Source organism: Papio anubis, chromosome 1 (assembly GCF_008728515.1).
Source record: "Papio anubis isolate 15944 chromosome 1, Panubis1.0, whole genome shotgun sequence".
Classification (NCBI taxonomy): Eukaryota; Metazoa; Chordata; class Mammalia; order Primates; family Cercopithecidae; genus Papio; species Papio anubis.
Window position 1 is genome coordinate 43,140,237 of NC_044976.1, and position 26,805 is coordinate 43,167,041.

At 50.6% G+C, this 26,805-nt stretch overlaps 3 protein-coding genes across 13 annotated transcripts in view; 2 read left to right on the forward strand and 1 right to left on the reverse strand.

Moving 5' to 3' along the window:
• RNF220 (ring finger protein 220) overlaps window positions 1–2,283 on the forward strand; it is a 252,268-nt gene extending 249,985 nt beyond the window's left edge. For all 5 annotated transcript variants that reach the window (XM_003891765.5, XM_009207219.4, XM_017960854.2 and 2 more), the window contains exons 13-15: window positions 198–306; window positions 456–530; window positions 1,264–2,283. In XM_003891765.5, the coding sequence (XP_003891814.2) occupies window positions 198–306; window positions 456–530; window positions 1,264–1,335 (256 nt within the window). In that variant the 3' untranslated portion in view covers window positions 1,336–2,283. The remainder of the gene's footprint in view (window positions 1–197; window positions 307–455; window positions 531–1,263) is intronic.
• Window positions 2,284–3,815: 1,532 nt separating this feature from the next.
• On the reverse strand, window positions 3,816–25,834 carry TMEM53 (transmembrane protein 53). Of its 4 annotated transcripts, none has more exons than XM_009207279.4 (3): window positions 24,784–25,218; window positions 11,173–11,294; window positions 3,816–5,755 (listed from the first exon to the last, which is right to left on the reverse strand). In XM_009207279.4, the coding sequence occupies exons 1-3, from the start codon at window positions 24,791–24,793 to the stop codon at window positions 5,105–5,107; spliced, it is 783 nt and encodes a 260-aa protein (XP_009205543.1). In that variant the 5' UTR covers window positions 24,794–25,218; the 3' UTR covers window positions 3,816–5,104. The 4 variants fall into 4 exon arrangements, with proteins under 4 accessions (XP_009205543.1, XP_017816417.1, XP_003891816.1 ...); XM_017960928.3 differs by lacking the exon at window positions 24,784–25,218 and adding an exon at window positions 24,353–24,754; XM_003891767.3 differs by lacking the exon at window positions 24,784–25,218 and adding an exon at window positions 25,373–25,667 and having other exon boundaries at window positions 4,377–5,755.
• Window positions 25,628–26,805, forward strand: part of ARMH1 (armadillo like helical domain containing 1) — a 52,640-nt gene continuing 51,462 nt past the window's right edge. The window contains exon 1 of one of the 4 annotated variants that reach the window (XM_031667880.1): window positions 25,628–25,707. The gene's annotated coding sequence lies outside the window, so the exon portion shown is untranslated. Of the gene's footprint in view, window positions 25,760–25,811; window positions 25,916–26,805 lie in introns of those variants that run through there. The other 3 variants (XM_031667877.1, XM_031667876.1, XM_031667878.1) reach the window with 3 other exon arrangements.

The window sequence follows — 26,805 nt, forward strand, 5'->3', positions numbered from 1 at the left end:
GGAATGGAGGAACAGAGAGGGTGAGGAGTTTAGTTCTGGAATGTGAATTTGCAGATTCGGGCTATCAGAGGAAGGGGGCAGGCAGGGATGCCTAGGGGACATTTCTGTATTTGGTTCTGGAATTCAAGGGAGGTGTAGGCTGGAGGTGCAAATGGGAGATGCCCGCCTGCCACCCAACCATGCCTTCCTTTTTACAGAATCACCGAAGATTCAGCTGTGACCACGTTTGAGGCTCTGAAGGCTCGGGTCAGAGAACTTGAACGGCAGCTATCTCGTGGGGACCGTTACAAATGCCTCATCTGCATGGTGAGTAGAAAAGAACCTAGGGGTTCCGTTGGTCAGGCTTCTGCGCCCTCTGGGGGAGTTGGAGAGGGTCTCCGCACTGTGCTCTGGGCTCTTCAGTGGGTGGACCTGCCTCAGAGTGACCCCTTCCTTATCTGCCCCCTCCTCCCTAGGACTCGTACTCGATGCCCCTGACGTCCATCCAGTGTTGGCACGTGCACTGCGAGGAGTGCTGGCTGCGGACCCTGGTGAGGTGGCATGGGGGTCGGGGAATGGGAGGCCGTTGCGGGCACTGCCCAGATGTCCATGCTTATGCTTGAGCCTGCCTGGGGGAAGTGGGGAGCATGGGGCAAAGGAGAACAGGATATTTACCCCCAGGATATTTACCCCCAGGCTCCCTGCCTCCTCCCCCACTGCAGGTTTAGGAACTTCTCCCCCTCCATGAGTTCACTGCATTCTCCCTTCCCCTTCCCCTGCCCGCCGAAGGTCCACTGCATCACACAGACTGGTGAGGCCCAGGGTCAGGAGGAGGCTGGCTGTGGGTAAACAGGACCAGGGCCTTGGCCCCTCCCCCTCCCATTACTAAGCTCCTTCTGCTCCTGCCCCTGTTCCTCGCTCAGGAGCAGCCATTAAAATGTCGCCCGGAGACAGCAATAAAAGGCTCGGACGTGGGCTCTGTGTCCTGATCAAAGGCCGCGTGTAATCTCGTTAGGGCTGCGGCTGCCACAGCTGGACCCAGCCTTGTTCTCATTACCGGGGCTCCTGCTGCGGGGCTGGCCAGGCGGTTTGATCCTGGCGTCCCCCCAACACAGGAGCGTGCCTGCCTGCTCACAGAAGCTGCCTATGCTTCCCCAGCCTGTGCTGACAGGACCAAGGTCCCAGCACACACTGGTGCAGAGAGACATGGCTGCAGGCCCAGGTGCTCGCATGCGCACACGTGGCACATTGTGTAGACCAGAGCCCTCCCTGTTCTCCCTGCAGGGTGCCAAGAAGCTCTGCCCTCAGTGCAACACGATCACAGCGCCCGGAGACCTGCGGAGGATCTACTTGTGAGCTATCTGCCCCAGGCAGGCCTCGCCTCCAGCAGCCCCACCTGCCCCCAGCCTCTGTGACAGTGACCCTCTCCCTTTGTACATACTTGCACACAGGTTCCCCATGTACATACATGCACATACTCACACATGCGTACACACACACACATTTACACACGCAGGACTCTGGAGCCAGAGTAGAGGCTGTGGCCCAGGCACTACCTGCTGGCTCCCACCTATGGTTTGGGGGCCATACCTGTTCCAGCTCTGTTCCCAGGGTAGGGCAGGGAGGTGGGGGTTGGGGGAGTAGTGGGGCACGGCTCCTGAGATGCAGCCCCCAGACTGACAGACGGACAGACAGACATGCAAACACCAGACTGAAGCACATGTAATATAGACCGTGTATGTTTACAATGTTGTGTATAAATGGGACAACTCCTCGCCCTCTACCTGTCCCCTCCCCCTTTGGTTGTATGATTTTCTTCTTTTTTAAGAACCCCTGGAAGCAGTGCCTCCTTCAGGGTTGGCTGGGGGCTCGGCTCATCCACCTCTTGGGGTACCTGCCTCTCCCTCTCCCGTGGTGTCCCTTCCCTCTCCCACGTGCTTGGTGTTCAGTGGTGTATATTTCTTCTCCCAGACGTGGGGCACATGCCCCAAGGGACATGATCCTCTCCTTAGTCTTAGCTCATGGGACTCTTTATAAGGAGTTGGGGGGTAGAAGCAGGAAACGGGAACCGAGCTGAAGCAGAGGCTGAGATGGGGGACTGGAAGACAGTGCTCCTGGCCACCCAGCCTCTGCTGAGAACCATTTCTGGGATTAGAGCTGCCCTTCCCAGGGAAAAAGTGTCGTCTCCCCGACCCTCCCGTGGGCCCTATGGTGTGATGCTGTGTCTGTATATTCTATACAAAGGTACTTGTCCTTTCCCTTTGTAAACTACATTTGACATGGATTAAACCAGTATAAACAGTTGCTGCCTGTGTGTTGTGTGGGGAGGTGGGGGAGCTAATTAGGGGAGGTGGGCTGAGGCAGTTATGGGGTTAATTCCTAGTGGCAGGATGGGGGAAAGGACCTAGCTATAGGTGTATGACACCATGCAAGGTTGGTCTGCTCTGGGGCCCTGGAGCATTTGGTTTGGATGGGGGTGGGGCTGGGGATCTGGGCTCCTGACTATTGATGGGTAGGGGCTCTAGGTTAATTCTTTATTGATGCAGAATCGTCAGCTCATTAATCACAGAAGAGGTCAGAGCTTGGGGGAACAGAGGGGATGCAAGCTCTATCCCCCAACCTAGGGCAGGAGTGACCACAAGCTTGGTACAAACACAAGCCCCAGGCCTCTATCCCTTTCTGGTCCCCTGAAACATACCAGAGACCACAGTGGGATCACCCTATCTGCCTCTCAGGCTTTTGTTCTATTCTCCATATGTATCTCTAGTGACCATCATCCCAGTGTAGCTACTGCCTAGATTCTCAAATGGAAAGAATGGAAACCCTATCATCCAGGATGGACCTTCAAGTCTCCCATGTGCTCACAGAACCGAGGCTGGGCAGCTAGCACTGGAGAGATGGCACTTTGACCCCCACAGCTCCCCACTGCCAGTGAGGTAGCTCAACTTCAAACGTGCTCAGATGTGCTCAAAGCTACATGTAAGTCCTCACCCACAACAGAAAGCTGTTTGGAGAAAAACAGTCAAGGCCCCAGAGTAACCCCATGACTCCAGACTTGCTTTGACACCTTGCTCACCAGGCCCATCTGCCCAAATCCCCAGCCTTAGTTGCCCATTTTCTCTGGGATACCCACAGTGAATTCCCCAGAATTGGGTCCAGTTGGCAGCTTCTGCCACCCCTTGCACCCAGATGAAGCACAGACAAGTCCCCCTTGGAGCCCAGCAAAGGCCCTTCACAGCCCCTCACCCAGTTTGATGGCACCCAATATCCTGAACACAGGGATCCTGGGATCCTAGGAATGTACACAGTCTCTGTCAAGCGATGGCTGAGGGTTTGGGAAAGAAACAGATTTGGAAGAGAAGAGTGAGTAGGTGAGAGCAACAGAGAGATGAAGAGGAGGCTCTTAATGCCCAGTTCCTGTCAGGCCGACTTCTTTGATGTCTTTACTCTCCCCTCCCACAGGCTTGGACTCAGTAGGTCCTTGATGGCTGGTTACCGCCACCCTGGGGGCCATATGGTCTCTAAAGGAGGCCATTAACCCAGAGTGAGGGCATTCCGCCGAAGCCCGCCCTGCTGTGGGAGCCTTGAGCTGTCTCATGGCACAGGCTGCACTGCCACCTGTTGGCCATGGCTAGGAATGCAGCCACACAGCATGGGAATCCCTGCCACCACCATAGTGGGGACTCACCAAGGACTGATGGGATGCAGACAGAACGCGGCTCTGGGGACAGAGGGTCCATCATCCCCGAGAATATCAGGAGTCAGCTCCCATCCAGAGCTTTTCTAGCCATCTCCTTCACTACCCCCTAAGCCCCTTGATCACCACGGTAAGCTCATTCAATCAACAAATATTTATTGAATACCTACTACATGGCAACATTGTGCAGTAGTGACTTCTAGACTGATAAATGATACTGAACTATTAAGCTGAACTCACCTCTCCTGCCTAGAGAGTATCTAAGTGGGTCTCCCTTCCAGGAGATGAAGGAGTTTGCTATTTCAGCCCCAAATCCCCTTACCCTGGTTCTGGTCTTTAGGGCTTGGGAGTTAGCTCGTCCCAGCTCCTGTTACAGTGCTGCTGCCTTCCCGCCCCCCACTCTCTGGCAACTTTCAGCTTGCAGCTTTCCCAGATCCAGCGGCTTCCTAGCGAAGTGTGGTAGAGCCAGGCAGGCCCTTAACCTCTGCATCCTTAGCTCCTCATCTGGCTTCTACCTCAGACTCTGAGTGAACTGCCAAGTGGGACCCATGTGGATGGTACTTCACACTGTAGGGCTTCGCCCTGCTGGAGCAAAGACCACAGCCCCTATCCGCAGCCTGACGCTACCCCTGACCGAGATACCTTCCCTCTGACATCTCCCCACAAAGCTCACCTTCCATTCAAGGAATCAAAACTCAACTCTGGCAACAGGCACAAAGTTTCAGTTACGCAAGATGAAGTTCTGAATTATGCAAGATGCAAGACTATTCAGTTCTAAAGGTCTGCCGTGCACATAATCTCTTAAATTTTAAGTATCGTACACACAATTTTGTTAAGAAGGAAGATCTTGGCCAGGCGTGGTGACTCACACCTGTAATCCTAGCACTTTGGGAGGCTGAAGTGGGAGGATCACTTGAACCTGGGAGGTTGAGGCTGCAGTGAGCCAAGAATGCACCATTGGACACTAGCCTGGGTGACAAGAGTGAGACCCTGTCTCGAAATAAATAGATAAATAAATAAGTAAAGAAAAAAAGAGAGTAGGTCTCATGTTAAATGTTCTTACCACAGTTTAAATTTAAAAAAATCAACTCGGGCTCACCCTCAACACCCCCCTCCGTTTGTCAACCTTTCCAGCCTGCATGCCACAGGAATCAGCAACCTGACTGTTGCGCTTGTCCAAAGACAAATGACTACAAGGCTCCCACAGACACATGCCCAGGCACTCCTGCCCTCTAGGATTCTGTGGTAAGCAGACCACCAGCAGACAGAGGCCCCCAGGAGACAGGCCCATAGGAATTTTCTACTTAGGGGACTGCAAAGTCCCAAAGGGCTACAGAGAGTTGAACCAGAAGAGTGCCCCACAGATGCAGGTTGTGGGGAGGCGTCAGACATTTATTTCTGGAGCAGAGGTGAGGTGGAGCAATGACCTCAGCAGTGGACACAGTTGCGCATGAAGTCGACACAGAGGCTTGTGTAGTAAGTAGGGTAGTCACGGAGGTGGCTGACGTGTGCAGATGACACGAAGTCCACAGAACGTGCCAGGACCCGACGTGCCAGGCGTGCCTCCACCATGCGTTCTACATCTCTGGCCGGGACTACTTCGTCAGCCCTTGAGTAGAGGTAAAGTTCAGGCCAGCGAGAGCCCGCGTCCTGTAGCCTGTCATAGAAGTGGGTGTGGAAGAGGGCTGTGATGGGAGCAAGCAGGACATGGAACAGGACAACCACCAGGGCAAAGGCCACCAGCAGCAACAGGCGCAGCACGGCAGCCCGGTGCTCCAGGATGGCTGCCAGGGCCCGCAGAGCCCCTACCAGGTTGCTGTCACCAGGAGCGCTGTCAAAGATGGTGCCCACCACACGCAGGTGACAGAAGCGACGGGTCTGCAGGAGCTCCAGCACGTAGCGGTACAGCATGACGCCACCGTTGCTGAAGACATGGAAGAGCAGGGGCTCCTTCTCAATCTCATAATCAAAGAGCAGCTCGAGCAGCTTCTGGGCCAAAACACGAAGTGAAGGGATGCCCAGCGACTCGGAGAAGAAGACCATGTGCCACGGGGCTGTGTATCGGATTACAATGCAGCCCTGGGGAGAGAGGCCCGGTCAGTCCTCACAGATGAGCTGGGGGTAGTGGGTACAAGCTAAGGTCAGAGGGGCCCAGCAACCCCAGCCTGCAGGACGTAAGCCATGGGCCCACAGAGTCAGCAATGCTCTGGGTCCTGCTTCAGCCTGAGCCCGCCAGCTCGCCGCCCACAGACACAGGTGCCTTCTGAGGGGGGAAGGTAGACTCAAGGCCCATTTTTGGACTAATTGCTTCATGCTGGCCAAGCCCTCTTGACCTGTAGTGGTATTTGAGGCCCAGAGCCCGAAGCATGTACTGGAGACATCTGGGCTGACCAGAGGAAGTGTCTTTACTCTGGTTCCCTCCTGTCTGCACCCCACCCTCCCATCCTAAGCCTTGCACATTTGGGGCGGGGCCTCACTGCTTGGCTATACCCTGCCTCAGCACCTCAGATCTGTACTGTCCCTGCCTCCCAGACACAAGTAGTACCCCCATGAGACCAGTACCCGAGAGGTGGCCTGCAGGCCCCAGCCCTGACCACCAGAGGCCACTTCTGAGCTAGACCCACATCACTGTCATCACTGGTCACTGTCACCTTCCCTCTCTCCCAGGCTCCTAAGAACAGGGTCCATACTCTCTGGACTCAGGGACCTGACACCCAAATGTCTCTGGTTCCTAGGCCTGGGATCACTCCTCATACTTGTTCTGAAATTCCAAATACAGTAAACACTTATTCCCCAAATTCTAAAATCTGGGCCCAAACTCCCTGTAGGCTTCTATGCTCCTCATGCCTGGGCCAAGGGTGCCACAGTCTCCACACAGGTCCCCTTCTAGGTCAGTTAGAAAAGCCACCATGCCCGGCTCCTAATCCCCTCTCATCCTCCTATTCCAGAGACAAAGGGCCCTTTGTAGGGGGAATGTGACTTTGGAGAGTGCTGGGGTCAGACAGGTCTGGGTTCAACTCCTGGCACCACTATGTATCAATAGTAAGAACAAGGAACAGCTTACTACTTTCTTTTTTTTTTTTTTTTTTTTTGAGACGGAGTTTCACTCTGCCACCCAGGCTGGAGTGCAGTGGCCGGATCTCAGCTCACTGCCAGCTCCGCCTCCCGGGTTTACGCCATTCTCCTGCCTCAGCCTCCTGAGTAGCTGGGACTACAGGCGCCCGCCACCTCGCCCGGCTAGTTTTTTTTTTGTATTTTTAGTAGAGACGGGGTTTCACCGTGTTAGCCAGGATGGTCTCGATCTCCTGACCTCGTGATCCGCCCGTCTCGGCCTCCCAAAGTGCTGGGATTACAGGCTTGAGCCACCGCGCCCGGCCGTTTTTTGTATTTTTTTAGTAGAGACGGGGTTTCACCGTGTTAGCCAGGATGGTCTTTATCTCCTGACCTCGTGATCCACCCGTCTCGGCCTCCCAAAGTGCTGGGATTACAGGCTTGAGCCACCGCGCCCGGCTGGCTTACTACTTTCTGAGTCTGGGTCCCCATCTATAAGATTATGGTGAAATTGGGATAACACCCATCTCATAAGGTTATGGGTAAAATTAAATGGAAAAAAAAATGTATCTCAAATGACCAAAGCAGCGCCTGACACAAAGTAAACTCTCAACCAATAGCAGCAGTAATTAGTGACGTGGTAGTAACAAGGAGAAAATCGTATGCCCACAGTAGTTAAATGACCCATGGCTAAACAGGGATGGTCAGCAGAGGTACCTTGCCATCAGTCGCCTGACCTCCTAGCCCTGGAGTGCCTAAGCATCCCTCCCAAGACTCTGAAGAGGAGGCTGCTTAAGGCTACCCACATTCTCCCAAATGCTCAAATCCGACAGAGGCCTTTCAGTCCCCATTGTATGTTTCTCCCTGGCAGCATCTGGAATCCCACACTCGTAGAAATATCTTGCAGCCCAGTCTCTTCAAGTCAGTAACATGAAAAAAAGGGGCTGTTCTACAGCCTGGACAACATAGTGAGACCCCATCTCTAAAAAAGAAAAAAAAAAATGGTCAGGCACAGTGGCTCACGCCTGTTATCCCAAGACTTTCGGAGGCCGAGGTGGGCAGATGATGAAGTCAGGAGTTTGAGACCAGCCTGACCAACATGGTGAAACCCCGTCTCTACTAGAAATAGAAAAATTAGCCAGGTGTAGTGGCACATGCCTGTAATCCCAGATACTTGGGAGGCTGAGGCAGGAGAATTGCTTGAACCCGGGAGGCAGAGGTTGCAGTGAGCCGAGATCACGCCATTGCACTCCAGCCTGGGTGACAGAGCAAGACTCCATTTCAAAAAAAAAAAAAAAAAAGAAGAAGAAGAAGAAAATACTAGCTTGGCGTGGTGGTGCATGCCTGCAGTCCCAGCTACTTGGGAGGCTGGAGGCAGGATGATTACTTGAGCCCAAGAGTTGAGGCTGCAGTGAGCTATGACTGCACCACTGCACTCCAGCCTGGGTGACAGAGCAAGACATTTAATCTAAAATCAGGTGGGGAGGGGAACAGTTCTGAATTTAAAAGAGCCTTAAGAAGAAACAAAATAACTAAATGCAATGTATGATCTTAGATTGGATCCTGGTTTGGGCACATCCACTGTAAAGGATGCTTTAGGGACAATTAGGGAATCTGAATATGGACTGGAAACTACATGAGACGAAACAAGAAGGTGGAGATCATGATCTGAAAAAAGCAGGATACAAAGCAGTACATTCAATAGGTCTCATGTAGGTAAAGAAAATATATACTCCCCAAAAAAAGTTGGAAGGATATACACTAAGTATAAATAGAGATCATCTCTAGGTGCTGGAACATGGTGTTTTCATTTTGTTTTGTTTTGCTTGTTTTGTTTGAGACAGGGTCTCACTCTGTCACCCAGGCTGGAGTCCAGTGGCACAATCACAGCTCACTGCAGCCTCAACTTTCCAGGCTCAGGTGATCCTCCCACCTCACACTGCCGAGTAGTTAAGACTACAGACATGCACCACCGTGCCTGGCTAATTTTTTAAATTTTTTTGTGGAGATCAGGTTTCACCATGCTGCCCAGGCTGGTCTCAAACTCCTGGGCTCAAGTGATCCTCCTGTCTCAGCCTCCCAAAGTGCTGGGATTACAGGCATGAGTCACAGCATCCACCCTGTTTTCTTTTAAATAATAAAATATTAGAGTTTTGGATTGGACTTTTTTTTTCTCTACATTCATCCTGTCCTCCCTATTGGAAAGTCTTCCTTTCCAAGACTACCCCTCCCCCAACCCTGCAACCTCAACACCTCTGCCTTCTCTGGGATCTTACTCCATCTACTTTCTCCCTCGTGCCTTCTGCCCAAATAGCATCTTTACTCCCGCCCTGTACAATGGCCCATTTCCCAAAGGCTCTTTCTGCAGATTCTGTCACACCTTCCTGGGTTTTCAGATCCATCTCTAGCCACTCCTCCTTTCCTCATAGGACCCTCTTCATCTTCCACTCCATTAAGTTTGGGTTCCTCAGGATTGTCCTAGGTCCCTCTTCTGTCCCTCTACACACTCCCCGGGGGATCTCATCCACTCCAGAGCCTATGGATTCTCTTCTAGTGTTCCTGTCTCAAAAAACACACTCCCCTCTACCCAGGAGGTACCCAGCCAGAAACCTGGCGAACCTGGGAATCTCCCTATCCCTGTGCCCATGCCCAGTCTCTCATTAAATTACCATTCTACCTCCTGACAAGCTCCTCAGTCCATCACTTTACCTCTACTGACGCTCCCAGCTCCAAGGTCCTAACTACCCTCTGTCCCTGGATCATGGCAAGCCCCTCTGAACTCATTTCTGGCTTCCAGCTCCGGCCCTCCAATCTCCCCGCTACTCTGCAGCAAGGGACTTGGTTTGTTTTGAGACAGGGTCTCGCTTTGTTGACCAGGCTGGAGTGCAGTGGTGCGATTTTGGCTCACTGCAACCTCCACCTCCCGGGTTCAAGCGATCCCTACCACCTCAGCCTCCCTGGTAGCTGGGACTACAGGTGTGCGCCACCATGCCCGGCTAATTTTTGTATTTTTAGTAGAGACGGGGTTTCACCATGTTGGCCAGGCTGGTCTCTAACTCCTAACTTCAAGTGATCTGCCTGCCTCGGCCTTCCAAAGTGCTGGGATTACAGACGTAAGCCACTGCGCCAGGCCAAGAGGGACTTTCTGATTCACGAATCTAACATCACGTCCCTGCTTAAATCCCCTAAGGACCCCCTCCAAGCCCCACCTCTTGCCGGGTACCTGTCCCTTCGTTCTTCATCCCAGCCACACTTGACTATTCCTGGTCCCCTGCCTGCCCTCAAGGATCTCAGGCTAATAAAGAAGCCAGACAAGCCAAGCCCAGTGAGCAGAACGCAGAAGCAGCTGACACTGCCCGCAGAGTGAGGCTGTCTGTAAAAGGCAACACCAGAGCTCCAGCCTCGGAGCTGGGGAGAGGCTTCAAGCCCAGAACTACATTTTCCCCCAATCCCTCTGCCATTCCAGGGCCACCACACACCTCGGGCAGGTGGGATGTGGATGTGAGTGAGTGGAGGGATGCCGAGAGGAAGGGGGCTCAGCTGGCCTTTCTCCCAGGTGCCCCCCACTGCTCAGTCCAGGGCTTCCAGCTGGCAGTCGGAGCTGTCTGTATGGGTACCCCAGCAGGAGGCTGTTTTGGGGAGAGATCTGGGGAGGGGAGGGTGGAGTTGGAGGCCCAAGATGTGAGAGAGGCTTCCAAAATATAACCAGGTCCTGCTAAGGCCCTCTGCAGTTACCACAGTCTCTATATGCAACTCTTGGTTGGATGAGAAGAAGCATCATCTCTTTTCCAAGAGGCCCTACTAGTCTGGGAATGTGAAAGGTGCCATGGGCAGTCACAAGACAGAAACTCACCTGGTGGGAAAGGAGGTCCTGGGAGTACAAGCTATGCCCAGATACCCAGTCCCAGCTCCTGCTGCCCGCAGAGGCACTGACCAGTTAACAGGGACGGGAGCCTGGGCCAACTCCACAACTGTGAGGCACATCAAGTGTGGGCTGCCCACTGTGGGATGCAGGGAGGAAGGAAGGGGAAGCCATCAGGAGACCAAAGGGGTCACACCAGGCCACAGAGCTGGCAGCCAAGTGGGGATAATCCCACCAAGTCCCTATAACCCCATGGCCTTCCTCACAGTTTTTGTTTGTTTGTTTGTTTTGAGACGGAGTCTCTGTCGCCCAGGCTGGACTGCAATGGCACAATCTCTGCTCACTGCAACCTCCACCTCCCAGGCTCAAGTGATTCTCCTGCCTCAGCCTCCCAAGTAGCTGGGATTACAGGCATGCACCACCATGCCAGCTAATTTTTGTATTTTTAGTAGAGACGGGGTTTCACCATGTTGGCCAAGCTGGTCTTGATCTCCACAGGCTGTTCTTAAAGCCATCCCCAGGCCTGCCTCAAAGGTGGTCAGCCCTCACGGCAGCTCAGGGGTGAGGGCACCAGAGTACTCACCCTTTTGTGGTAGATGGCGCTGTACTTGGCAAGGTTCTTGTCCTTGCAGCCACCCCAGCCCAAGAGAATCACCACAGGCTGCCGAGTTTCTGCCTCCTTCCCACCTGGGCTGGGGATGTTCTCTGAAACACAGATGTGGACTGTCAACACCAGAGCTGGGGTGGGGGCGGGGGTGACTGCCCAACCCAGAGCTAGCAGCACTCTGGCTGCTGCAGGCAGGGAACCAATGGGTGCCAGGCCCAGGCATCCTGCCAGCACGTATGCACCAGCTCCCACCCCATACTGCTCCAGCTCCTTTCTGTTGGCCTCTCAGGAGGCACCGTGGGGTCACCGGACAAACCAACACAAGAGCACCTTTCTTTAGAGACTCGAAGACAGCCCAAGTGAGGAAAGTAAATACCTTCTCCATGCCCTTTCACCTTCTGATCCAGGGCTCAGCGAACTACAACCCCAGGGTCAAACTGAGCCCACTGTCTATTTTTGTATGGCCTGCGAGCTAAAATAATTTTCACATTTTTAAATGGTTAAAAAAAATCAAAAGAATATTTTGTGACACGTGAAAATTATATGGAATTTAAATTTCAGTGTCCACAAATAAAGTTTTATTGAAACATGCCACACTCATTATTTACTTAGGGTCTATGGCTACTTTTACGCTAGGAGCAGCAGAGTGGAGTAGTTTCAACAAGATCAGGTGACTCGCACAGCCTAAAATATTGACTGGCCCTTTACAGAAAAAGTTTGCCAGCCCCTGTTCTAATTCCATGAGCAGATGGAAGAAGAGGGTCTTTTTTGAGATGGAGTCTTGCTCTGTCACCCAGGCTGGACGGCAGTGGCACAATCTCAGTTCAGGGCAACCTCCATCTCCTGGGTTAAAGCAATTCTCCTGCCTCAGCCTCCTGAGTAGCTGGGATTACAGGCGCCCACCACCACGTGCAGCTTTTTTTTTTTTTTTTTTTTTTTTATAGTAGAGGAGTTTTGCCATGTTGGCCAGGCTGGTCTTGAACTCCTGACCTCAAGTGATTTGCCCACCTCAGCCTCCTGGGAAGAAGAAGGTCTTAAAAGGAGAAATGGATGGGACAGTGCAGGCAGGGACATGAGTTTGACTGACTCTGACATGTACCAAGCCATCTACCCTGTCCTGCCAGAGAATAACAACAGCCTATATTTATTGAGGTTTAACCCTTATAACAATACTCTAAGGAAGGTCCTCTTATTACAGATGAAGAAACTGAGGCAGAGTGAGGTTAAGGTACTTGTCTAAGCAAAGTGTAGGGCTGGGAATCTGGTCCCTGCTCCCCACCCTAAACTACTCCAGCACCATCTGTGCTGCCACCCCATCCACAGCTGGTGATATGCTAAGAGGCACAAGCCAGCCGCCACCACCACCAGGGCTGCCTTTAACGAAGCCTCCCTGCAACCTTGTCAAACAGACCTCATCTCATTTCCCCTGCAAAGTGAATACCCACCCCCTCAGGGGGACTTCTGTACAAGGACCGTCTGTAGCCAGTTAATCTGCCCTCCCAAAAGGGCCGGCATGTACCCTTCCAAGGACCAAGCCACTTGGCTATGCTCAGCTGCCACCCTGAAATTTATGGATGCCGGTGGTGACCTGGCAACAGTAAATTTCAAGGCTAGTTAAGAGGATGGTAAATATAAATCACTAACCTTTGGACAAAAGGAAGACAACAATTTCCTGTGGAAATTAATGTGATTGAAAAGTTCAATGTTCCTGCTCTCTAGTGGTGGTGACTCTGGCCTTCGGAGATTAACTGCCCGCAGCGGTGGGGGTCCCAGGCCTGGTTGCAACTCAGCCTGGAGCAGAAGCTGCCAAAGCCTCGGTCCCCTGCTGACACCTGCCAGCCCTCCCGGCCTCCATGGTTGCTGGCTCGGCCTCTGATGAGGGACAGTCCCACAGGTCTATCTCAAGCAGCTCCAAATATTCTCACTACTTTTCTCAGCCTAGTGTCCCCATCTTCTGCCAGATGGCTCTTCACCTGCACTGGCCTTTCTGGTGGAAAGGCCCTGGGCCTCAGTGGGGTCCCAGCCCAACCTTGCTGGGTATGACTCTGCCCACGAGGCTCTGGCTGCGGCGGCCTCAGGGAGGGTAATCAGCAGCTACCGTTTGAACCTGCTTTTCCATTTCCGAGACCCAGTAACTCGATTTCCAAGACCCTGTTCTGGGAGGCTCCCTTACCTCTGCAGCTCTCTGAGAACAGGTTCCCCTTCCCCTGCCTACAGGGTTTCTCCCACGTGCCACCACCGAGACACCAGCAAAGGGCTTTGGGATTTATCGCCAGTACAGAGAAAGCAACCAAAGGAGGTCACATCCCCTGGTGGCCACGGGATGTCAAGGCCAGCCCCCACCAGCAGAGATGGTGTACTCCCAATTGCCAGAGGTTCAAACAGCTGCTGCTGGGCTTCCCAACTGCCCCTCCTCCTGAGGCTGGGATTTGTAACTCCGTTTTGCTGGCAACCTTGGCTTTACCAACTCAGGCAGGAATGACTCTTCATCCTCCATGAAGGTAAAGAAACCCTCGGAATACTGGCACCCTGGACAGACTGCCTACTCCCATAGCCCAAGCTTTCTGTAATATTCTTTATTGATTTCTTTATTTTTGGAGACATGGTCTCGCTTTGTTGCCCAAGCTGGAGTGCAGTGGCACAATCACAGCTCACTGCAGCCTCACTCTCCTTGGGCTCAAGCGATCCTTCTACCTCTGCCTTCTGGGTAGCTGGGACCACAGGCACGCGCCACCATGCCCGGCTCATTTAAAAACGCTTTTGTTGTTGTTGTTTGAGAAGGAGTTTCACTCTGTTGCCCAGGCTGGAGTGAGTGGCGTGATCTTGGCTCACTGCAACCTCCACCCCCTGGGTTCAAGCGATTCCCCTGCCTCAGCCTCCTGAGTAGCTGGGATTATAGGCACCCACTACACCTTGCTAATTTTTTTATTTTCAGTAGCGACGGGGTTTCACCACATTGACCAGGCTGGTCTCAAACACCTGAGCTCAGGCAATCCACCCGCCTCAGCCTCCCAAAGTGCCAGATTACAGGCGTGAGCCACTGTGCCTGGTCAAAAGTAATTGCTGTCGCTATTGTTATTTACTGCCACATCAGGATCATGATTCTTCCACCCTCTTGTACAAACTCCTCCCCTTTTTTTTACTTATTCTGCTGGCGATATCACCCTCTTCCCATCCTGCTGCTGACATCTCCAGGCCTCTGGCAGCTAACTTTGAGGCACTGAAAACTTTGGCCCCTGGCTGGATCTCCCACTCTATTCAGACTTAACAGAATCCTGTGCAACCAATCAAATATACCTTGTTCCTAAACCATTACAAACTTCTCCAGCAAAAAGTGCTAACACACACAGCATGGTATGTCAGGCACTATTCTAATCATTTTACATATCAACTCATTTATTATTCACAACACACCTGTAATCCCAGCACTTTGGGAGGCCAAAGCAGGCAGATCACTTGAGTCCAAGAGTTCAAGACCAGGTTAGGCAACACAGCGAAACCTCATCTCTACAAAAATTAGCTTGGCAAGGTGGCACATGCCTGTAGCCCCAGCTCCTCAGGGTGCTGAAGCAGGAGGATAGCTTAAGCCCAGGATATCAAGGCTGCAGTGAACCAAGATCATGCCACTGTACTCCAGCCTGGGTGACAGAATGAGACCCTATTATGAAGGAAAAAAAAAAAAAAAAGGCCAGGTGCAGTGGCTCATACCTGTAATCCCAGCAATTTGGGAGGCCAAGGCGGGCTGATCACCTGAGGTCAGGAGTTCGAGACCAGCCTGACCAACATGGAGAAACCTAATCTCTACTAAAAATACAAAAATTAGCCAGGCGTGGCGGCGCATGCCTGTAGTCCCAGCTACTCTGGAGGCTGAGGCAGGAGAATCACTTGAACCCGGTTGGGGGGAGGTTGCAGTGAGCCGAGATCACACCATTGCACTCCAGCCTGGGCAACAAGAGCAAAACTCCATCTTTAAAAACAAAAACAAAAAAAATTGCAATACTCTTATGAGCAAGAATTCTCATTTTACAGACAAAAACCTGAGGCACATAGGAAACGGCTTGCTCAAGGTCACATAACTAACAAGCAGTGAAGCTGAAATCCAAATCCAGGTGGTCTGACTCTAAAGACCAGCTTGTATCCCCTACCCTAGCCAGCCCTTTAGCTAACAAAACCATCTCCATCACCTCAGCTCCAAACCTGCATACACGGCTGCCTCCTGTACATCAAGAGACCCCATAATGACCTCATCTGCCTGCTTCTCCCAGCCACAACTTCAATATATGCTGCATCATTTGGTCTTGCAACCACCCTAGGAGTTAGCTACTATTACTATCCCCATTTTACAGTTGAGAAAACTAAAACACAGAGAGGGGAAGTCCCTTTCCCCCAAAAGCACACAGCCAGGAAGCAGCAGAGCCAGCGCCCACTCTCCAGACCAGTGTGCTCTGCCGCCTCCACCACCGCGACCTTGTGCGTGCTCTCTGCTCTCCAGCCCACAATGCTGATGCTCCGTGTTCATGCTGTGCTAATGCCCATTCCACCTACAGAGTCAGCTCACTGCTTACTTCCAGGAAGCCTTCCTTGATGCCCTCCCCAACCCCTTCTCACCACCCCCCACCCCAAACCATCAGACTGAGAGAGCTGCCCCTCCTCTGTACTGTCACAGCACCCACCACCACACCAGTACACTTAACACACGCTGCACTGACAGTGTTCATCAGGAACAGGTGGAAGGCTACCATAAAACTCAACGCAAGAGATGCCGAAGGCCTGAACCAGAGCAGTGGAGAGACAGATAGGGAGGGGTAGAAATGACAGGGAGAAAACAGTCACAAGAAGTCTCAAAAACATGCAATCTTTGCCGGCACGGTGGCACAAGCCTATAATCCCAGCACTTTGGGAGGCTGAGGCAGGTGGATCACCTGAGGTCAGGAGTTCAGGACCAGCCTGACCAACATGGGGAGACCCCGTCTCTACTAAATACAAAAAATTAGATGGGCGTGGTGGCGAGCGCCTGTAATCCCAGCTACTCGGGAGGCTGAGGCAGAGAATCACTTGAACCCAGGAGGCGGAGGTTGCAGTGAGCAGAGATTGCGCCACTGCACTCCAGCCAGGGCAACAAGAGCAAAACTCCATCTCAGAAAAAAAAAAAAAAACCATGCAATCTTGGTAATTCCACTTATAAGAAAGAAAAATGTTAAATCATAGAGAAGTATTCAATAATACATTAAGCAGATCACAGATATAAATGTAAGAGCTGAAACTACAAAACCGTTAGAAGAGAACATAGGAGTAAATCTTTGGATTAGGTAGCAGTTTCATAGACATGCCACCATAAGTATAAGGAACAAACAAACAAAAGAGATAAATTGAGACTTCATCAAAATAAAAACTTTTTACTTCAAAGGACATAATCCAAAAAAAAGTGAAAAAAAGAAAAATCCCACAGCATGGAGAAAGCATTTGCAAATCATGTATCTTATAAGGAAGTAATATCCAGAATACAGAGAAAACTCTTAAAACTCAACAGCAAAAAGTAAACCCAACTCAAAAATGGGCAAAGGACCTGAATATATTACACAGGTCTTTCTCCAAATAAGATTTACAAGTGGCCAATAAGCACACGAAAAGATGCTCCACATCATAGCCATTAGGGAAACCAAAATCAAAACCACTATGAGGTATCTCTTTATACCCAGGATGGCTATAATTAAAAAGTCAGATAATAAACAAGTGTTGGTTGTGGATGAAACCAGGACCCTCACACACTGCTGGTGGGAATGCATAATGGTGCAGCCACTTTGGAAAACAGTACGGCAGATCCTCAAAAAAGTTAAATGTAGAGTTACCACATGACCCCACAATTTCACTCCTAGGGATATATCCAAGAGAACTAAAAACATACATCCACATGAAAACTTGCCCATGAATGTTCATAGCAGTCATAATAACCAAAAGGTGGAAACATTTCTCCTATCATCTGTGGATAAACAAAATGTGATACATCCATACAATTAAATACTATTCAGTCATAAAAAGGAATGAAGTACTAATACATGTGATAGCATGCATGAACCTTGAAAACATCATTCTAAGTGAAAGAAGTCAGATACAAAGGGCCACATATTATATGACTTCATTTATATAAAATATCAAGAATAGGCAAATCCATAGAGAATGAAAGATTAGTGGTTGCCAAGGGCTGGGGGGAGGAGGGAATGGACAGTGACTACTAACGGGAATGGGGTTTCTTTTTCAGATGATGAAAATGTTTTGGAATTAGATGGCAGTGATACTCTTACAATTCTGTGAATATTCCAAAAGCCAGTGAATTGTACTTTTTTTTTTTTTTTTTTTGAGACAGGGTCTCGCTCTGTCACCCAGGCTGGAGTGCAGCAGTAAGATCATGGCTTACTACAGCCTCAACCTCCCAGGCTCAAGCGATCCTCCCACCACAGCCTCCTGAGTGGTAAGACTACAGGCACATGGTACCACGCCTGGCTAATTTTTTATTTTTTGTAGAGACAGGGTCTTACTATGCTGCCCACGCTGGTCTTGAACTCCTGGGCTCAAGCAATCCTCCCACCTTAGCCTCCCAAAGTACTGGGATTACAGGCATGAGCCACTGCGCCTGGCCAGAAGTGCACATTTTTAAAGGGTGGATTTTATGGTATATAAATTATTTCTCAATAATGCTATTATTTTTAAAAATAATAGTAATATGGCCGGGCGCGGTGGCTCAAGCCTGTAATCCCAGCACTTTGGGAGGCCGAGACGGGCGGATCATGAGGTCAGGAGATCGAGACCATCCTGGCTAATACGGTGAAACCCCGTCTCTACTAAAAAATACAAAAAACTAGCCAGGCGAAGTGGCGGGTGCCTGTAGTCCCAGCTACTTGGGAGGCTGAGGCAGGAGAATGGCGTGAACCCGAGAGGAGGAGCTTGCAGTGAGCTGAGATCCGGCCACTGCACTCCAGCCTGGGTGACAGAGCAAGACTCCGTCTCAAAAAAAAAATAAATAAAAATAAAAATAATAATAATAATAGTAATACATTAAATGAAAACACAAGTTATAAAGCAATATCATAACAGAATACCCCTATACACACACATACTACACAAACACACACTTTTTTTGTTGTTTTTGACAGTCTCACTCTGTCACCCAGGTTGGAGTGCAGTGGTGCGATCATGGCTCACTACAACCTCCGTCGTCCGGGTTCAAGCGATTCTCCTGCCTCAGCCTCCCTAGTAGCTGGGATTACAGGCGCCCACCATCACACCTGGCTAATTTTTGTAGTTTTAGTAGAAACAGGGTTTCACCATGTTGGCCAGGCTGGTCTCGAACTCCTGACTTCAGGTGATCTGCCTACCTCGGCCTCCCAAAGTGCTGGAATTACAGGCGTGAGTCACCGCGCCCAGCCACATATTTTTTTATGCATAGAAAAAAATACATCAAATATTAATAGCAATTATTTCTGGGATTAGAGGCAATTTCTTTTTCATGATTTTTTTCCTGTTTTCTAAAATCAGTATGTATAACTCCTGCAATGAGAGTTAAAATATTATCTCAAACAACAGGGCAGGTGGTCCAGCAGAGTCAAAAGCAGTTGGGAAGTCAAAAAGGCCAGGGATGCCCAGCAGCCCCTCAGCAATGCGGAAGGATTCTTTTCAACCCTCGCACTTCTCGAGTACCCCACAAAACAATTTAATCTCACAAGCTCCCTGTCCTCTAGAATTTCTCAACAAATAATACTGACACAGATAGTGTAAGAATTACAAATACATATATTGTACAACAGTTCAAGTCATAAAACTCAAGCACAAATTAGATTGTGTATATCCCAGGGGCATATGGGGAAGACAAAGGAAAGGGCTGATAAGGCTTAAGGGTCTGCTGCACAACATGTACTTTTTATTTGGAAGCCGGAATGAAAATAGAAACTATGTTATCTTTTCAAAATGCAAAAAAGCCGGGCACCGTGGCTCATGCCTGCAATGCCAGCACTTTGGGAGGCCGAGGCGGGCGGATCACGAGGTCAGGAGACCATCCTGGCGAACACTGTGAAATCCCGTCTCTACCAAAAATACAAAAAATTAGCCGGGCGAGGTGGCGGGTGCCTGTAGTCCCAGCTACTCCGGAGGCTGAGGCAGGAGAACGGCGTGAACTCGGGAGGCGGAGCTTGCAGTGAGCTGAGACTACGCCACTGCACTCCAGCCTGGGCGACAGAACAAGATTCCCTCTCAAAAATAAAATAAAAATAAAAATAAAATAAAATGCAAAAAATTAAAAGATTCTTAATTTTCTCTACTGGGTATTTCTCTACCCAGAAATACTTTCTAGTGTCTCACAGTTCCTATATTTAAACCAAATTTTTTTTCTTCTTTGAGACAAGGTCTTTCTGTGTTGCCCAGGCTGGAGGGCAATGACACAGTCATGGCTCACTGCAGCCTCAACCTTTCAGGCTCAGGTAATCCTCTTACTTCAGCCTCCCAAATAGCTGGGACTATAGGCAAGCACCACCATGCTCAGCTAATTTTTGTATTATTTTGCAGAGACAGGGTTTGGCCATGTTGCCCGGGCTGGTCTTAAACTCTTGGGCTCAAGCAATCCACCCTCCTCGGCCTCCCAAAGTGTTTGGAATTACAGGCGTGAGCCACTGTACCCAGCCAAATTACTTTATTTTTTATTTACTTTTTAAAAGAAGAGCAGAGCAGAGTAGCATAGTATCTAAGAGTACATACTGTACAAAATCATATCTCAGTTCAAATCTCTGCCTCTGCCACTTAATAACTATGACACGGACCTTAATCAAGTTCTCTAAGCGTCAATTTCCTTATCTGTGAAATGGGGATAATGATACAAAGAATTAAATAAGATAATAGCTATAGAGGGCTTAGCATGGTGCCTGGCAGAAGGAAAGAGTTCAATAAATTGAAATTATTATTACTTCACGAGTAATGCATACTCACTGTAGAAAAAGTAGAAAATGAGTATCTAATAAAATTGGAATATTGTTTGTAATCTGCTTTCTTCCGTTCGGCAATATATTGTGAACATTTTTCCCTGTCAGTTTATATATTTCTACACCATTACTTTTAGTGGCTTCAGAGAGGCTATAGAATGTTTCATAATTTATGGTGACCAAATCTCCCATTATTGGATATGATGCTGTTTCCAATTTTTTGCTGTTATAAAAATACTTTAATGGACACTCCTTTCTTTGTGCATGTCCCTAATTGTTTCCTAGAAATGGCATCATATTCAGGCAGCCCCTCCTAATGGCAACTGAAATCTCGACAGGCACAAGCCCTGGAGTAAGGCTCTTAAGCTGAGATCTGGAATTACTTTGGGCAAGACACTTTACCTCCCCACGAGCGTCTGTTCTTCATCTGTAAAACAGGATTAAGGGTTCTCCCTACTTGACAAGGTGGTTATGAGGATTAATAAAATAATGAAAGGAGCTCCTGGTGGGCCTGGTATGTGGATAGAACATGGTTAACAGTGTAAGTACCACAGACACTCAGAGAGAAAGAGGCCTGCGAAGAGGCCTGGATCTCAAATCCAGGGTCTAGTACAGCACTGGCACCTGGCATAGAGCAGACACTTGGAAACCAAGACACTTGGTTCTTTTTTTTTTTTTTTTTTGAGACAAAGTTTTGCTCTTGTTGCCCAGGCTGGAGTGCAATGGCACAATCTTGGCTCACCACAACCTCCACCTCCCGGGTTCAAGCGATTCTCCTGCCTCAGCCTCCTGAGTAGCTGGGATTACAGGTAGGCACCACCACACTTGGCTAATTTTGTATTTTTAGTAGAGACGGGGTTTCTCCATATGGGTCAGGCTGGTCTCCAACTCCTGATCTCAAGTGATCCGCCCACCTCGGCCTCCCAAGGTGCTGGGATTACAGGCGTGACCCACCACGCCTGGCCAGAAAGTGTTCTTATCTAGAGGTGAAAGAAAAGAGATAATGATTCCAAAAATAAACACAACTCCTCTGTATTTAAAAAAAAAAAAAAAAAAAAGGTCTTTGGGGTCCTTGCAGACAAGCCAAGGATCAAATCCCAAATGACTTTGCCTGGGTCTTTGACGTCTGTCCGTCATGACAGTTCTTCAGGTTTTCATCTCATTCTCCACCCATAAAAGCACAGCGCAGCCTCCTGCCAGGCCCCTTTTCCCTCCAGCCACTTGCTGTCCCCCCTCAGGGCTTTACTTCTGGACTTTCTCCCATCTAAGTTCCAAGCAGACCTAACACTGCTTAGCTTCTGGATCAGCATGTTCAAGGTGGTATGGCCGTGGACTTGACTTCGGCACTTTCTGCTGCTCACCGGGGGTCTGTGAGCCCTCCTGAAGCTTCAGGTCCAGCTTGGGCTGCTCTTCTCCAGGAAGCCTCCCCACCACAGGGCCCACCATGGTGGTCCAGACCCTTTAGCACTGTTTCTTGGGTGCCCATGACAACTTCCTGAGGGTTAAGATGATGTCTATATTTCTTTGATCTCAGTCAGTGGTGAGCAAAAAAGGCACACAGTAAAACCTGGGGAGCAAAAGTCCCCTCACGTCCGCTCTCTGTGATCCCCTTAAGACCTTCTGTTTAAGAGCAAAATGTTTGTCCCAGGCCCAGGCCCCAGCCCCATTAATTCTATGAATGAATTATGTTTTTATGTTTACTGAACATGAGAGCCACATGGTGCCTTTAGAAGGCTGCCGGCCTACGAGCAAGTCACAGAGGGGATCTAGGTGGGACTTGGCTGACCATTCTCTGGATGGGAGGAGGGGTGGCACGGTCTGGGCCTGGGATGTCAGAGCAGCTCTGGCTTGGGCCTACGGTACTGCCAAGTGATTCCATTCAGCTCACTTGGCACCTCATCCCTCCCAGGCCCCGGTGACAGTGAGTGAAGCCATCAAAAACACGACAACAGGAAAATATAGTGCTTATGGGAGCCCCAGGAGAGACCCTTTCCAAACGAAATGAAGTAAGAGAGGGTATTGAGAGTGAGGGGATCACTGGCCTGGGAAAAAGAGAGGGAAGGCAGATTCTGGGTCAAAGCACCAGCTTTAGCAAAGGCCTGGGCAGACGACCATCAGCATGGGCAGCCATAGGTACTGGCTGGTAGGATTCCCAGCAGGAGGATTTTGGGCTGCCAAGCCTGACCTACAAGACCCAGGGCTCTGAATGACCCCAGATCTGCAGCTGCCTTCCAGCTAGCTAATGTGCCAGCATCAGCTTCTCTGTCAGCTCACAGCAGTGATGGGCTCTGTGGTTTTGATTTTCAAATACAGGGGAAAAGTAATTTCAGGCCAGGTGCAGTGGCTCATACCTGTAATCGTAGCACTTTGGGAGGCTGCGATAGGAGGACTGCTTGAGCCCAGGAGTTTCAAACCGGTCTGGGCAACCTAGTAAGACTCTGTCTCCATATATGAAAATGAAAAATTTTTTTAAACGGAAAAAAAAAAAAGTTTTTAAAGGCTGGGCACAGTGGCTCACGCCTGTAATCCCAGCACTTTGGGAGGCTGAGGCGGGTGGATCACCTGAGGTCAGGAGTTCAAGACCAGCCTAACCAATATGGTGAAACCCCTGTCTCTACTAAAACTACAAAAAGTAGCCAGGCGGGGTGGCGTGTGCCTGTAGTCCCAGCTACTTGGGAGGCTGAGACAGGAGAATTGCTTGAACCTGGGAGGCAGAGGTTGCAGTGAGCTGAGATCGCGCCACTGCACTCCAGCCTGGGTGACAGAGGGAGACTCATCTCAAAAACAAAAAAAGTTTTTAAAAAGTAATTTCAGAAATGAAATATGACTGTCCTACACACTTCTCCACCATTAAACAGTAATTGCAAAAGACAGACGATCTCTGGGTTCCAAAAGACTGTCACTCTATGAGGCCATGTTGGCCTGGAGGGAAGCTCTACAGATAGGAAGCAAACGGATTCAGGGGACCACAGTGTCGTGATCTCCTTCTGAGGGGTTTGACAACCTCTAGCTCACCTCTGGAGCATGCACTGTGAGAGGCAAGGACGATGAATTAAAGCCAGTCAGGAGGAGCAATATGGAGAAGAAACAACTGAAGGCCTTGGAAGTGTTTCTCTTGGAGGAAATGTGAAGGCACAAAGCCATCCTCTTGAAGAGAGGAAGCGAGATTCCTTGCTCTGTATCGTTCCCACCACAATGCTCTAGCCCTGCAGTCAGCACATCATTTTGAAACCACATGCTTATAAATTCACTCCACTCCCCAAAACCTCAGCTCCTTGGGCGTGTGAGCCACTTCTGAGGCGCCAACAACAATCCCACGGCCAGGACACAGCAAATGCTGAACTGAGAGCGGAAATGACAGGAAGGCCTACTGTGGCTCAAGAAAGGGAAGTGCTTTCTAACAATCCCAGCTGCCTCCAACAGGCTACGATGTTTGGGCAGAAGCATCCCCTCAGGGAACGATCGGCTAGCAGTGGAATGCACTCATGCCAACAGAGGGATGCAGGACAAAACAGTCCCTGAGATTTTTTCCAGTTCTAAGACCCAGCCTCCTGGAACAGGAAAGGGAGACATAGGATCGCGCCACTGCACTCCGACCTGGGTGACAGGGCAGACTCCATCTCTTAAAAAAAAAGAAAGAAAGGGGGACGGAGGGGGAACCATAGGGGAAGCAATGCAATGGCAGCACCCGCACTGTACCAGGGACACACATCCAAACGCTACCTCGTAACCCTTGCAATCCCATGAGGAGGCAGGCACCAGTGCTGTTCCCATTTCACGGTGGAGGAATCTGAGGCTCGAGGAGGTTCAGTAACTTGCCAAAGACACATAACTAGTAGGACATGGAGCTGAAATGCGAACCAGGACCACCAGGCTGCCCTCCTGGCTGTGCAGAAGGCAGCTCCAGCCCTTCGCTGCCGAAAGTGTTCCAAAGGAAATAATATTAACTGACTTCATGGCTTGTTGACGCCAAAACATGTCCGAAGTATTTTTACATCTATAAACCCAAAAGTGCTAAGCCAACAGCTCCAGCTCTAGGGGAAAACAGCTGGTCTGGGGCCATCTGTTCTGTGGGAGCCTAAGGGCTGCCCTCTCCTAGACTCTAACCAAAGAACATGAGATGCTACAGGAGGGGTCTGGGAAGGTCTGAAGGAGTTAAATTTTATGGAGAGCAGAGCATAAGATCAAACCTTTGCATTAGGAAGATCACTGTGGTAGCAATTTAAGAGGCTGGGCTGCAGGCAGTCAGACAGGAGGCGTGAAGGCGATGCTGGACTAATGCAAGTGAGGGATACGCTGGCCTCAGGCTGATCATACTTTAAGGCCCTTCTGCCAGAATTCCCAGAGAGACCAAACTTTCCACTCTATGGGCCCCTATCTACTCACACTGTCATGGACGCGGGCCTGCTGTCAAGCCTACTAATTTTGTGGAGCCTCCTACATGTCTTTCTTTAACGTAAGGAGAGAAACAATGCTGATGGTAAATGCCAATTACTGAACTCACTCCATGCCAGGCCCTTTACACAATCTCCAGATGGCCCCAACAGCCCTGTGAGGAAGGTTACTATCCCTATCCCTGTTTTGCAGAGGAGGAAACTGAAGTTTAGAGAAGGTAGCTTACCAAAGGTCATCCAGCTCCTAAAGAAAGGAGTCAGGATTTCTATCGAGTTCTACCTGACGGCAGAGACTGCACTGTTAACCACTGCCAAGAAGAGTGGAGAAGGACGGCTAAGGGTTCTGAGTCCCGGGCTTCTGCGAGGACCGGTGACCCCGCGAGGCTCCCCTTCCACGCCTTCGGGAAAATAATAAGTGATATCCCCAGCCACAACCGCCGAAGAAAGGCTAGATGTGGGAAGCCCAATCCCAAACAAAGGAATCAGGAGGGATCCAGCTTTCGGCAGCCTTCAGCTATGATAAGCGATTAAAGGGTATGGACCTGAGCACCCCGGACAGGAAAGACAAAAAAAAGCGGTCCCAAGCGAGCAGCTGACTCGGGGCAGAGGCGGGGCTCGCCAGGGAGGAACACTCTGGGGCGGGGCTTACGAGGGGCGGGGCTCTCTGAGCCTCTAAGTCTAGGACCTGCCGGACCCTATGAGGGGGCGGCTCGCGGGAGGGCGGGGCCGCATGAGGGGCGGGGCTACAGCTGCGCTCGCAACCCACGGATTCATGAGGTCACCTCCCCGCGCCCGGACCCAACCCTCATTCCATACTCTGGCTCCAGCAGGGTTGATCTGGGATCTCGATGGTGTAGTCCAGCTCTGCCGAGGCCATGGTGAAGGCGCCGGCCCCAAGCACGGGCCTCCAGCCGGAACTCTAGCTTGCGCACCCTTGCCTCACCCGGGCGCCTCCTGGGCGCCGCCCAATCACCACACACCTCCCCCGACACGGCCCAATCCCTGCGCCGCGCTCTGTGACCTCCCGCCTTAGCAACCACCAAGTCTCTTCCAGAGCCTCTCGCCTCACCCCACTAGCTCGGCCCTAGCAACCGTGCCCCGCCCCTGTTACTGGCCCGCAGCCATTGGCTAACTCGCTTGATCTGGATCAGGTATTGGTCAGCCGGGGCGCCGGTCAGGAAAAGTCCGCACCCTCTTATGTAGGTGAGAGGAGGCTGGAGACTTGCTGTATTCTGGGAATGGGCAGGGTCGCTCGTCCGAACAGAGTCCTATCCTACGCGGCGGAAGCGTGTGCCCTTTGACTTGCATCGTCTAGCTACCTCTGCCATCCTCTACCAGCCGCAGCTCCGAGGGCTGGAGGTAGAAAAACGTACAAAACGGCCTAGGGGGCGCGTGCCGACCCAACCTCCACCCAGTGGGGTCGAGGCATATTCTGGATGGATGGATGGATGGATGGATGGATGGATGGATGGATGGGTGGGAGGCAGTCTTCAGTTGATGACTTCAGAGAATGCCCTGTTGATAGGATCCACCGAGGAGCTGGGAGTGCAACTTTCTTGCATTTATCTATATTTACATACTGTGTGCCAGTATATTTACATACTATGTGCCAGAGACTGGGTGGGCTAAATAAGGTTCCTTAGGCCCTAGTGAGGATCAAGCTTTGGCCCTCTCTCTCCCATGTCTTAACGGGAGAGGGAGAGAAACCATGCACGAAGCAACTCTGATTCTGCATGTGAGATAAATACTACAGAAGAGTAAGGATTTGAGGAGCTCATAATCAGAGAAGGGGCATTTCTGGCAGTGTGATTGGCTCTTGAGCTGGGTCTTGAAAGACTTTTAGAGATAGGGAGGGGGAAAGACTCTGTATGCCAGGCGCGGTGGCTCAAACTCGTAATCCCAGCACTTTGGAAGCCCAAGACGGGAGAATGGTTTGAAGGAGTTCAAGACCAGCCTGGGCAACATAGTGAGACCTTCATCTCTACAAAATAAAAATTTTTTAAATTAGCCAGGCATGGTAGCTCATGCCTGAAGTCCCAGCTACTTGGAAAGCTGAGGTGGGAGGATCACTTGAGTCGGGGAGGTCAAAGCTGCAGTGAGCCATGATTGTGCCACTGCACTCCTGCTTGTGTGACAGAGTGAGACCCTGTCTCAAAAAACAAAACAAAGAGTCCGGTGTGGTGGCTCACGCCTGTAATCCCAGCGCTTTGGGAGGCTGAGGTGGGCAGATCACTTCAGGTCAGGAGTTC